This window comes from Canis aureus, chromosome 20 (genome assembly GCF_053574225.1).
Source record: "Canis aureus isolate CA01 chromosome 20, VMU_Caureus_v.1.0, whole genome shotgun sequence".
NCBI lineage: Eukaryota > Metazoa > Chordata > Mammalia > Carnivora > Canidae > Canis > Canis aureus.
This window is the reverse complement of record NC_135630.1, coordinates 22838425-22852433: the sequence shown is the minus strand read 5'-3', so window position 1 is coordinate 22852433 and position 14009 is coordinate 22838425. Positions and strand designations below refer to the sequence as shown.

The 14009-nt window shown below is 36.0% G+C and overlaps 1 protein-coding gene across 6 annotated transcripts in view; it reads left to right on the top strand.

Annotated features, from left to right (window-relative positions):
- AFG2A (AAA ATPase AFG2A) overlaps nt 1–14009 on the top strand; it is a 353318-nt gene that overhangs the window by 258011 nt on the left and 81298 nt on the right. For 3 of the 6 annotated variants that reach the window (XR_013358870.1, XM_077861116.1, XM_077861118.1), the window contains exon 15: nt 2655–2819. Coding sequence is in view for 4 of the 6 variants with exons in the window: in XM_077861116.1 (XP_077717242.1) it covers nt 2655–2819 (165 nt within the window). In the remaining 2 variants the exon portion in view is untranslated. Of the gene's footprint in view, nt 1–2654; nt 2820–8615; nt 9846–12768; nt 12835–14009 lie in introns of those variants that run through there. The other 3 variants (XM_077861119.1, XM_077861117.1, XR_013358872.1) reach the window with 3 other exon arrangements.

Genomic DNA, 14009 nt, shown 5'->3' with positions numbered 1-14009 from the left:
CTATTATGATTGTGGAATTATCTTTTTATCTCTTTAATCCTGTCAATTTTTGTTTTATATTATTTTAAGACTCCATTTTTAGGAACATACGTGTCAAGAAGTATAAAGGTTCTGAAACTTTACCCTATTAGAAAGCTAACAAGTTAGCCTGCCACAATTTCATGCGAGCTTGGCTAAAGACATGAGATTCTTGGTTCAGAGACAGAGGACAATGTATTACTCACAGAATATCATGATGTGTATGTGTGTGTGTGTGTGTGTGCTGATTCTCTAAGAACTAATTTCTACAGAGCAACCATATGAGGTTTGATGTTGGTATTTTCTATAGTGTTTTATGTGTGGCCTCAGTTACATTTTCAAGGTTTTGATGTTTTTTTGTTCTTTTAATTAGAAGATGTTCATGTTAGAGTTCCTGTCTTCCTTATTTTCTTTTTTCTTTTTCTTTTTTTTAGTAAAATCCTTTTTTTTTTTAATTAATTAATTAATTTATTTATGATAGACACAGAGAGAGAGGGAGAGGCAGAGACACAGGCAAAGGAAGAAGCAGGCTCCATGCCGGGAGACCGATGTGGGACTCGATCCCAGGTCTCCAGGATCACGCCCTGGGCCAAAGGCAGGTGCCAAACCACTGAGCCATCCAGGGATCCCCTTCCTTATTTTCTGTATTTACTTCTATCAAACCTTGTTTTCTGGGTATTTCATTCAAAAGTGCACATATAGGAATGTGCTGTATTTCACTATAAGTGTCTCTTAAATCTTCAAGAAATGCCATTTCTGATTATGTCAGCACCAAGAGTAATGTTTTAAAGGTGGAAGGCATGTACAGTTTTGTGGTGTTTCATTTCCAGTGCTCTTCATTTCTTCCTAAAGAATCAATTTTCCATCTTAGGTTATTCCCCTTAAACGTGAAGAATGTCATTTAGCATTTTTTGTAGTACAGTTGTGTTAGAAACAAATTTTCTCATTCTCTTTTTATCTGAAAATGACTTAATTTTTCTTTCATTATTAAAGAATATTTTCACTGGTACAAGAATTCTAGGATGACATTTTTATTCTTTCAACACTTTAAAGATGTTGTTCTGCTGGTTTCTGCCCTTCATTGTTTTGATTGAGAGTCATTGGTGATTCAAATTATTGTTCACTGTATTCAGTCTGGCAGCTTTCAAGATTTTGTCTTTGGTTTTCAGCAGTTTGCTATGACGTGTCTAGGTGTGGTTTTCTTTATATTTAATTTTAGATTCACTGAGCTCCTTAAATTTGTTTATTTACCAATTTGGAAAAATTTTGACTCATTTTTATTCAAATAATTTTTCTGCGCAATCTTCTCTTTCCTTCTGGGACTGTAGTTACACATATCATCCCATGAGTGATCTTTTTTTTTTTATAATTTATTTATTTATTCATAGAGACAGAGAGAGAGAGAGAGAGAGGGGCAGAGACACAGGCAGAGGGAGAAGCAGGCTCCATGCAGGGAGCCCGATGTGGGACTCGATCCCAGGTCTCCAGGATCATGCCCTAGGCTGCAGGCGGCGCTAAACCACTGCGCCACCGGGGCTGCCCCCATGAGTGATCTTTTAACATAAATCATACCAGTTCATCTTCTACTTAAAACCTTCCAATGACTTCTCTTTATGAGTAGAATACATGTCTTTACCAGGTCTTTTAAGGCCTTAAGATCTGCCTATGACTATCTTTCGGACCTTATTTCCTACCTCTTTTCCCTTCATCCAGTCTACCACACTGATTTTTTTTTCTTCTTTTTTTCTTTTCTGGGAACATATCAGTCATTCTTGCTTTCTCTACTTGATACCTTGAATACTCTTCCCCCAGATCTTTCTAAGGCTGACTCCTTTGGGTATCTGCCTAAGTTACCTCCGAGAGAGGCTTTCTCTCACTACCCCAACTAAAAGTTGCCCCAGCCTCTTAATACACACACATATTTTAGATCTGTATCTGTTTTAATAACTTTATTGAGATAGAACTTACATAACAAATTTAACCCATCTAAAATATTTAATTCAGTGGCTTTTAGTATATCCACAGACATATGTAACCATCACCACCATCAGTTTTACACATATCTATCTTATTCATGCAATTTTCTAGTATCAAGAACACTGTCTAATGTATAGTGCATGCTCAGTAAAGTTTTCTGAGTAGATTAATTCATTAGCTCTAAGATAATTTAGGCATTAGGCTCCAATAAAATATGAAGGAAGTTCATTTGACTACTTCAGGTCTAGAAGTACTCTTTTATCAGAGCTGTGCTATTTTGAGGGCTCTCTCAAACAGCTTAACCCATATTTTAAGAGTTATTGCAGGAAGTCCCAAAAAAAGTCTTTTGATATAGTGAATACAAATCATATTACACATTTCCCTAAGAGAAAATAGACATCTTTTATTGACCTGACAGTTGCTGAGAAGCAGAAAACCCCTCAGAAGCATTGTTTTGCTATTTTCAAAAGTACCTTGAACATTATTTGTTTGAATCTTTGAAATAGATTATAGAAATCACTAGCACTTGTTTTATGTGCTAATTATGGGTGATAGTGGGTTATTCATGAGATTATAGATATCCCCCTTTCTTTGGTACCTTTCATGCGTAATGTCAGTTCTGAGTTTGGTTAATCTGCATTGTCTCATCTTCCCTGTAGGCTTTGATGCGGCCTGGAAGAATTGACAGAATCATCTATGTGCCTTTACCAGATGCAGCGACAAGAAGGGAAATACTTAACCTGCAGTTTCACTCTATGCCAATCAGTAATGACGTGAATCTGGATGAACTCATCTTCCAAACAGATACATATTCAGGAGCGGAGGTAAGAGAGTTCTCCTCAAGATACCTTGGGGGCAGGAAAGCAGCGGGTTGGGGTCATTAGCAAAAAGATTGCTTCCTGCCAACTGTTTTAATAACTATCCGTTGGGCAGCCTGGGTGGCTCAGCGGTTTAGCGCCGCCTTCGGCCTGGGGCATGATCCTGGAAGACCTGGGATCAAGTCCTACATCGGGCTCCCTGCATGGAGCCTGCTTCTCCCTCTGCCTGTGTCTCTCTGCCTCTCTCTCTGTGTCTCTCATGAATAAATAAATAAAATCTTTAAGAAGAAAAAGAAAGAACTGTATGTTAAGAAATCTTAAAACAGGAAATGCACTAAATGACAGGTAATCAAAAAAAAAAAAAATGACAGGTAATCACTAAATTGCATTTTACCCGGCCTCTATTATATCTCAATTGTTTTTACTTGGCTTCTGTTACTTCTCAAAAAGTAGTCTTCAGAGAATTAACATGGTATAGTGGGGAGAACAGTGGACTAGAAGTAGAAGTTTCTTCTTTGGGGTTTCTTGATACATCAGCTCCAACTATTCACACGTTTTGATTTCTTGACCTATCAAATGGAAATAGTACACAACTTTACATACTATTTTCTTATAGAGATCATAAAAATGAAATTAGGATATCATACAAGTGCTCAGAAGTGCAAGACTTGGCAGAGAGATTATATTATTACTACCTTTAATCATTTTGGAAAATTTTGTCGGTTTACTTATATATTAACAAAAATTCTCTCATAAAAACTGTAAAAGGGGGCGCCTGGCTGGCTCAGTTGGTTAAGTGGCTGTCTTGGGCTCAGTCATGATCCCAGGGTCCTGGGATCCAGTCCCACATCAGGCTCTCCCTACTCAGTTGGAGAGTCTGCTTCTCCCTCTGCCCCTGCCCCCTGTTTCATGTTCTCTCTCTCTCAAATAAAAGTTAAAAATAAATAAAAAATAAAAGCTGTAAAAGGGACAGTCTGTCCTTAGCTGTGAACAGCAAGACCTCTGTGAAAATATGAAACTTTTTTTTCCTGTCCCTAGCAACTTTTTGCTTAGGCCATTTTTATTTACAAAATAAAATTCCATTAAAAGAATTGTGCATCTTTTCTACATGCATTTCTCAAAAAAGGACAGACTGTAGTCCTCAACATAGAAATATCTTCTGAATACCACTGACACAGATTTATACTGGGAAATTAATATTTTTTAAATAAGAAATTATAAATTCATTTTATTCTGAATTATCCAGCAGACTGAGACTCCATATTCTTCTGTCGGCTTGCTATTGTTTATAATCTGTCTTCTGAAAAAGCCAAAGAGATTAATACATAATAGACAATTAGCGTACTCAGAGAGTATTGTAGGTAAATTCACGTGTAGCATTGGGCTGAATGTATCATTCAGTCGTAGCTAATAACAGCAACCAAAATAAATCCCAAATCTCCTCATTATTTTGTCTCAGCTATGAAGTGTGTACATTTGATTTTCCCCCTGTAGGATTTTCATTTTCATTGCAGGAGGGGAGTGGGGGAATCATGTAGAAAGTTACCTCGAGAAGCAGTTGAAATACATACATTTTTTTAAAGTCCTAGCTGAAAAAATAATCCTTATGAACATCTTCTTGACATGACTGTCCATTAAGTTAAAATGAATATATAGTTGCTGTTAAATGACTGCCCCAGCATTTCTAGAATTCAGTTTTTGATGTGAGACCAAGGGCTGGATCACGTATATGATATGTTAGTTTATGGGAAACAGCAAAGAGAAGAAACCATAAATCTTTCAGTTGAGCAGAGTGAAATGGAAGAGCAGTCAGCAAGGTATAAATGTGCCTTTCTCACTTTGAAGTAAATCATACTAGTAACATAGAAGTGCTAAACAAAAATCAAAGCCAGTGAGGTTCTGTTTGGCTGAAAGGAAAAAACTCATTTGGTGCCAGGAATTATTGTACCAGCTTGCTAGTTCTTATGTAGTACCTGTCTTATTCAATCTATTATATAAGCACATTCATTTTTGGTTAATTTTTATATCAGATCTTCTAAAAATAGTCACAGAGAAAAGTAAAAGAAAATTCTGTCCCTCCTTGAATCACACTTTTGGGTCCCATAATGGTTGGGTGAGGGAAGTATATCCCACCCTGGTCTAATTATAATCTATATACATGTAATCCATTACAGCTTCATAAAATTTTATTCCGAGCTATATCTTATTAGTTCTGGAATTTTGATTTAGGCAAGACAGATTTGTTCCATATTGTTTGTTTTGTGGGTTTTTTATTTTTTTTTTTGGTCTAATTATTTAAGCAGTTCACACAGGAGCCTTATTTTTTTAAGAGAACTATGGTTATCTTAACAGTTTTAAAAATAATAAATAGGAAATTTAAGATATATGACTTTGAGCTTCAAATAAAATATAAGATCCCATCTTTCCCCCCACCTCTTTCCATCAGAATGAAAATGGTTACAGCATTGGTGAAAGCCAAAATTAGTTTGGAAGTTTTGTTTTTGTTTTAGCAATAAGACAAATTCAAGCTGGAACCTCAGTCACCTGACTCCTACAGACCCAGTGCTTTCCCACTGATGTAACTAATTTATTTCCTCCTCAGTCTAAGGCCAGAACCTTTAGCACAAAACCCATTACATAGTACATATTTAACAAGCATTTAACAAACTGAAAATGAAAAAAGATTTTTAAAATTATGGTTTAGGAAAAATGGACTTTCCTTCATCATTATCATAAGGAGAGCCCTCTAACTTTGTAGCAATACACCCTGATACAGCCATAGCTATTTTTTCAGATTTAGAAAGTGTGTCATTGGCCACTTTTGGTATAAAATGAAAATATTGATAAATTAGTTGTCTTCACAGGAGAGTAGTATCATCAATATTATTCATTCATATATCATTCATATAATGATGTATTTATTATATATTAATTTATACACTATTAGCTATATGAACAAGAATTTGGCCAGATGAGCCAGAGATGACGAAATTATTGACACCAGTGTCTGTCTTTTAGAAACATAAAATGTTTAACTGTAGTGAGTATTTTTTTATTTTTATTTTTAAATCAAAAAGCTGTAGAGAGGAGCACCTGGCTGGGTCAGAGGTAAATCATGAGACTCTTGATCTTGGGGGTCATGAGTTCAAGCCCCACGTTGGGCATAGAACTTACTTTAAAAAAGAAAGAAAGAACAACAAAAGCTGTAGAGAGTGATTGGAGACGATATAGGTACTTTTAATGACTGAGATAGAGGAGAGTTACTACTTAAAAATATTTTCTTTCAACCCAGTGCTTTATTTTGCCCAGTCGACATTGTTTCTTAAAAGCTAACACAGGCCCAGTGTTTCAAATAGCCCCTTACACCCCAATCTATTTTCCCTCCCTGGAGAGGGTATAGAGAACTGCACTATTTCTTAATTTTCAGGAGAGTTCCAAGGGGAAATTTGTTGCCAGCTAGAAGAGGAATAGGGTCACTAAGGAGCAGCCTCCACAGAGAGGCTAAAAGCAGGTAGCATCCTTCAGCCATCCCTGTGCCTGCCATTCCCGGGTGGCCAGAACCTCATTGTCTTTGCCTTCTTGGCTGTAGCTCCCAGTTAATAGAAAAACATGTTGCCGTTTAAAAGCAGATGGGAATTCAGTTCAGGAGGAAATAATAAGTCTTTTTTGGTTATAGCTATTGTTTTCTTTTGCTTTGATTTTTGTTTTTTAAGTTATTTGTAGCAGATTCCATTTCATTTTTTCATTTGTCTTTTATTCAATTATCTTAGTTACTTTAGGAAAACTTTTATCTTACCCACCAACAGGAAATCAAGAGTCACAAATATATGCACATGAAAGGCATAACCGGTCCCATTACCCATGCACCATGTGCTTGGGAACAGAAGTGACAAGTAAGATAATTTCCTCTCTGTGTAGGAATTTGCTGACTTAGGCTGACAACTAGTATCTGTAAAATTTGAGTTTAATGTTTATTTGCATTTGGATGTTATCCTCTGTTAGTGATTATCTCATTAAGTGAAATTGATAATATGTCTAAGAGCCAGGTACCAGTTATAGATTTTTTTTCAGTTATAGATTTTATAAATAATTTAGGCAATCATAGCATTTATTTCATACATCAAGATTTGAGGATTCAACTTCCAAGAGAGGCAGTAAAGGGAAGACAAAAAAAGAATTCTGGTGGTGCATTTGAGTAAGACTTTTAAATTGTAGTCTTTTTCTTTCAGAGTGGCATCAGGAAAGTTATTTAACCTGTTTGGACTTTAGTTTTCTCATTTGTAAATTAAGTGTTTGCAGTTGTTTTGAGGGTTAAATGGGGTAATAAATAAATATAAAAGCACTAAGAAACAGTGTGTGACACATGAAGAGTGCCTCCTAAATGTTACATCCCTTTATTCTTTGTTCCTCTTATCTGTTCAGTATTTATATTTACCACTGAAGTATTGGATGATGTTGCTAGAAGATGGTAATGTTTTGCATTGTCTCAATAACCAGATAAATGTATCTGAAAGCTAAATTATAAATGAGTTACTTCTTTTTCTTTTCTAAAGAATATAGCATCTGCTTAATATGGTGATTTTTAGGATAATCTTGTGACCTAGTGCTAGAAAGTCTTTTTAAAGCAATTTGTTAGAGTTAAATACATTTTACCCTATATTTTTAAAAAGCTTTAACTTCATGTGAAGTCTATTTATTCTTGTTTTACTAAATCACATCTCTTGCCCTAGATTTTGTTTTGTAGTCTCTGCCCTTCTGTGTCTAATTGCTCAAGGTCTTAATGCCAGCTTGACATTTAAAAATTACCTTCTGATGTGCTTCATTAATTCAAGAAGGTTCTAGTCACAATAAAGAGAGAACTTTAAATTAATTTTCTATCTTGCTGATTAACATTCCTTCTGACATTCTCTTTTTTCTCTAACAAAATGAAAATATATATAAAAAAAAAATCATTGCCATTTAGGGTGTCTGTACTCTACCTACATGAAGTCTCTTGTGGCAGTTTTCCCAAAACTAAAAATCAGGATCAGTGTATTTGAATTTGGCATAGATTGACTCTATCTAACAATGCATCTGAGATAATAATAAAGGAGACCTTTTAGCCTGTCTCAGGCCCTCTGGTTAGTATTTTTAGGGAGCAGAGGCTTGGCCGCAGTGTTCCTGCCCCCAGAGTGAAGCAGAGTACCACAGTACTTAGCAACCTCCTGTACACTGTCTTGCAGCCTACTTGTCCTGCTTAATTGGAAACTGCCCTATGAACACATACTGCTGTAACCAACTGGTCTACTGTTCCTTTCTGAGATCTTTGTTATCTCTCTACTCCTTTTTGTGCATTTATCCTAAAACTCTATGCCCCAGAATTTCAAAATACTCTTTTTTTACACAACCTACCAAAATCACTGCTTTGTCATTAGAACATCATGATCACTGGAAGTCAGGTCCTTGGAAGTGACTTCTCTTTTTGACCTCTTTTACGCTGATTTCTGTTTTACTTGTTTAGCTCTTTGTACATTTTTTCCTGATAGTTATTTTAATGTGAGCAGCCACCTTGTCTCCCCAAAACAAACTGTAAGATTCTCTGCAATGGAAACCAGTTTTTTTTACTCCTTGGAGTCCAGCGAAGCAGCCAGTATCTTACACTCAGTGGATATTAATGTTAGATGAGTCAAATTTATGTGTTGAATCTGTCATTCTACCAACAAAAAATGTCAATTTTAACATTCACCTAAAGTGACATTTTCTAGTTTTAAGTGTGTTTTTGTACACGTTATTGATTTGAGTATCTTAACCCTTTGGGAACAGTGCTCTGCCAAGAGAACTAGAGCCAAGCAAAAACAATGGATTTGTCTGAAGTCCCACAGTGAATAACTGACAAACCCAGGACCAGAAACCAAATATTTCAACTCCTCCTGAAAGACTCTTCATGATCTCTTCATGCCTCTGAGTCAACTGAGGAGTCTTTGAAAGTGTTTCATTATTCTCTTCGACATATCTGAATCTTTAGTAAGATTTGCCTACTCTTATGGACAGTGACTTAGCAAACTAAGCAACAGATATGAAACATCTTTACATTTTTAGGTGTACATATCTTATATGTGATAATTTTTATAGTTACCCTGTTATCAACTTCCCAAATAAGTGTAAGCTACTTCAAGTTAGGAACTATGTTTTTCTTTATTCATGTACTGTATTTTCCAGATGGTGAAAATAAGACTGGCAGTTTTGAAGGGAAAACATAAAAATGACTAAGTTCCATATCATGTGTTCATGTGGCATGATCTAATGATGTGCTGAATACTATGGGAGAAAGAAGTGGGTATGACTCACGCTAGCTGGATTTGAGGGAGAGGGTAGTTGATCTGAGGATTAATTAGTAAATAGGAGTTCCCTAAGTCAAGTGGAGCTGGGGATAGAGCATTTCAGGCTGATAGGAAGGCAGAGATGCATAAAAGAACATGGTACGTCCTAGATTTGGTTAAAGGTTGAAATATGACTAGAAGAAGTAGTCTGCATATAAAAGTAGTAGGTGATAAAACAAGAAAAGTAGGTGAGACAAATATGAAGGACCTTGAATAACTTGCTTTTCTCCTTTAAGCATTGGAGAGCCATTGAAAAAGTTAATAAAAAATGTTGTGATCAAACTTGTGTCATCAAAAGATTGGTAGCGTTTTGTACTTAAAACCACCATTAGTCTATCCAGCACTATTATGTGAATTGGAAAAAGGTACTCCTTTGCCCCAGTTGATGACAGTTACCTGCCAGAGCAAAAGGTTTGTCAAACAGAGCATGAGCTTTCATAAAGTCCCCATTTCAGTCTTTATTCACCCCCTCAGCTGGGCATCCTTGTATGGACACAATCTTCACATCTCTATAAGGCTGTCTCATTTGGCTTATCCACTTTTAAATATCCCTCAGGGTTCCTAGCACAGCAGCTTATAGAAGGTTGCTATGTATTCATTGAATAAAGAAATTTAGATTTTACATCCCAAGTAGACAAACTACTTTCTGGGTCTTTAAGATTTGCTTCATGAACCCTTGGACAAACATGTTTCGTGAGTGAGATAAGTTATGGGAATTCATTATTTATTACAAATTATTGGGGGAGATGGAAATATTAGATGTCTTTTTGGATGTGAGGGTGATCTGGCTGCGACATCTGTCACCCCATTGATCATTAGGATTGATTCAGTTGATCTGGCTAGCTAGGCGGATATCTTCCTCCTTTACCACTCCACATGTATCCCTCACAAAAGTGTGCATTCAGTTGAAGAGGACCCTTCTTTGGTCAAAGGTATACGAGTCACTGTGCTCCGCTGCTAGAACCTCCAGACAAGCTCTCAAGTACCATTTGTAGGAGAATGTAGGGTAGTCAAGCTTCCAAGACTCAAGACACATACAAACGAGGCAGTGCACAATCTGCCTTTCTTTAAAACAACAAAAAAAGATATCTTTTGTGCAATATTAAAACCAGCTGTGAGGTGCAGCACCTGGTATAAATGACTGAAATGTTGAAAGTCAGGTTCATCATGCCCTCTGAGCCATCTTATCACATATAACATTGAATATATAAGGTCCTAGGGCCAACATGTGCTTCAAAGTACATTTTACAAATTTAATCTCCACAGCTCTTTTCAGTTGCTAAAATGTGGCTACCCTGTTGCAAATGAATTGTGATAGAACCTTCAGAGCAAAAGTCAGCATATACTGAAAGCAGATATTTAGGCTGTAACTTCAAGCCAGGCCACGACCCCTTCCCTTCCCCTGTGCCCACAATTTTACAATCTACATGCTAAGTCAAGAAGTTTTGTAAAAGCCAAGACTTGAACTTTCATTCTACCTTGGCCATGTATTACAGTATTGGTTGAGTCAAATCAGTTATCATCTCTAGAACCCAGTTTTCATATTTTAACAGAGGAAGTGGAAATATGGTCTCTGTGATCCTTTCTAGTTTTGAAAATCTATGTGGTTATATACCTATCATAGATTAAATTTATTGTATAAGGAATCTCTTAGGGATGGACTTCCCTAAAGTCCATAAATACATAACATGGTTTTGTTTCCTTTATTGTGTTTCTAGAAACCTGGAATTTTAGGGTCTCATTCACTGTCTCTATATTACTTGCAACTGTGACCTAGCGATCCTGATTGTAGCACCAGAAAAATAGGATTAGAAGACTGACAGTGCATAGAATTCAGATTTTAATAAAGATTCTCCTTAGCAAATTTTCACAATTTTCTACTGAGTGGAAATGGAAGTTTTACCTGCTCAGAGATTCCCAGTAATTTTTTTTTTTTTTCTGAGAACTTTGGTTTCTCTGCTTTTCAACTTCCTTACAAACAGTCAAGTTTAATACCTGTGATTCTGGAGGCATTATGATAAAAAGTGTTGTAAAATAGAAATAAGCCACCAGTCTTTTTCCCTAAACTCTTTGTGAGGAAAGTAAGTGAAAGTTACGAGATTATCATGTTCATTTTAATGTACAGTTTTTAAAACTTCCAACATATGGAGATGTAAACATTCTCTGTATTTCCAAACTTCAGCTGCTACTCAAACTGGCAATACAAAGAATCTTAATTCAACTTACCTGAAGGCTACTTTAGTTAGGATGTTTACACCAAAGCAAATCATTTTCCAGAACACCTTGTGTTGTGATACCTGTATTACTGACCCCTTACCAGATGTTTAAAGCTGCTGTTAGCTTACAAGAAGCATTAGTCAGAAAGGAAATGGACATTGAATGAGAGGCTGGCTAGCAACAAACTTAATAGAGTATTTTATAACCGAGTACTGAAACCCTTTATAAGGAAGCAGTGTATCAAGGCAACAAATTAGTCAAGACCTAATAATCTAGTCCCCAAACCTGGGTTCCAGGCTAATCCATATCTATGAAGAATTACTCAGGCTAGTGGTAATGCTGATTTAAGCATTACAACATTCTGCCTTGTTTCTCCTTCCAGATTCACAGTCTCTATTGACACATGCTGGTTCCCTAGAATTTTTGCACATTTAATCTGTGTTTCTTCATCTTCAAAAGAGTTATAAAATGTAGGGGTCCTACTAACTTGAGAGGAACACAATTTTAAAAAGATGTGTAAAGCATGCTATTAATTCTGGTAGAGTTGGATATTTTTGTTTGGTTATTTGAAGGTAATAGAAGGCTAATATTTTTTTAAAGATTTTATTTATTTATTTGAGAGAAAGAGAGAGAACAAGCAAGGGGAAGAGCAAAGGGAGAAGCAGACTCCAACCCTGGGCTGGATGATCCCAGTATCCCAGAATCATGACCTGAGCTGAAAGCAGATGCTTAACTGACTGAGCCACGCAGGTACCCCGGAAGACTAATTTCTCTAATAATTCTAATTGATCCGTATATGAAAAGAATGCCACAAATATATGTAAAAACTGTTTATTCTTTTAAGAATATTTTTTACCAGGTACCCAGGTGACTCATTTGGGTTAGGCATCCAGCCTTGATTTCAGCTCAGTTCATGATCTCTGGGTTGTGTGATTGAGCCCTACTTCTGGCTCTTCACGGGGCATGGAGCCTGCTTAAGATTGTCTGTCCCTCTTCCCCTCCTCTCTCTTTCTCTCCTCTTAAAAAAAAAAAAAATGTTAGGGACGCCTGGGTGGCTCAACGGTTGGGCGCCTGCCTTTGGCTCAGGTTGTGATCCCGGGTGTGGGATCGGGTCCCACATTGGGCTCCCTGTGAGGAGCCTGCTACTCCCTCTGCCTGTGTCTACCTCTCTCTCAGTCTGTCTCTCTAATGAATAAATCAATCTTAAAAAAAAAAAGTTAAAAAGAATTTTTTTTTTACATACAAAACTGCATTATAATTAAGCAAATGGATTATGGAATGAGAAAGATCTAAATCCAAATGCCTAGTTTACCCATTTCTTACCATGTGATCAGTTTCTTTATATGTAAATAAGGTTAATAAGATTCTCTACTTCATAGATCTGTTTCAGATTAGATGAAGCAATTACCATAAGGGACTCATCCTTGTAAGTACATAGCAAGTGCTCAATAAGTCATTTTTGTTATATTTTTTATAATCATCAAATTCAGTCTATTTAATAATTGGTCTTTAATATGAAAATATCCACAGTTGGCTTAGATTTTATGAATACAGTGTTTCATGTGTATTCATTTTTTTAGTCTTAATAGTATGTTCTTTAAAGCCAAACTGAATTTCATAGTTACATGCAGTATTTATTTCAGCTAGTTTATATTGATAAACATTTGTAATCCCTATTTTTATTTTTTTTTCCTGTTAAAGGTATAAACTATTTTTTACTCTCAAGTGTGTAAAGCTGGTGTTTCCTTATAAACTGTTAACATAATATCCCTATATCAGCATATTCTTCAGGGTAATACTAGTATATAACTTAATTCTAACTTGCTTTAGCATAAGTTTTGTTGGTTAAAAGAAGTGAACCTAGCAACTTTAGAAAATTGACGGATTTTTCTTTTTTTCTTCCTTTTTTTTTTAAGATTTATTTCAAAGAGAGGAGGTGGAGAGAGCATGAGTAGAAGGGCAGAGAGAGAGAGAGAATCCCACACAGACTCTGGGCTGAGTTCAGAGCCCAATGAGGGGCTCAATCCCATGACCATGAGATCACGACCCAAACCAAAACCAAAAGACGGGTGCTTAACCGACTGCGCCACCCAGGCGCCCCTAGAATAATTACTTAGGAAATAAGCATACCCAATTACTGTGCCCTTTCATTTAGGTTAGAATTAAACCCAGGTATTTAGGTAAGGCTCAGAAATCTAACACTAAAGACAAAAGCACTATATGTCATTAGGCGTCTGATGGTGACAGAGGGATGTTCTTGTTCTTCATCCCCAAATGACAGTAATTCTAAATTCTCAAAGGCGTCATTCTATAAAAATGTTGCTAAAACTCTATCAAATGGTTGTTCAGAATTGTAGTGCAATCATTAAGTTGTTCTTAAATATAACCTTCACTGTGTTTTGGAAATTTAAAAACAAAATCTAACCTTAAGCCAGAAAGAAAAGTAGAAAGAATTATTATTAAGACTCTTTTTTTTTGTTTCATCTATGTTTTTAACCTTCAAATATTATTGCTGGTGTCCTTTAACAGTAGTTAACTCTCTTTTTTGCTATTAAAATATGGAAAATGGATTTTGCTTTTTTGTATTTGTAGGAAGGTTTCCTTATTCAAGACATTAGAC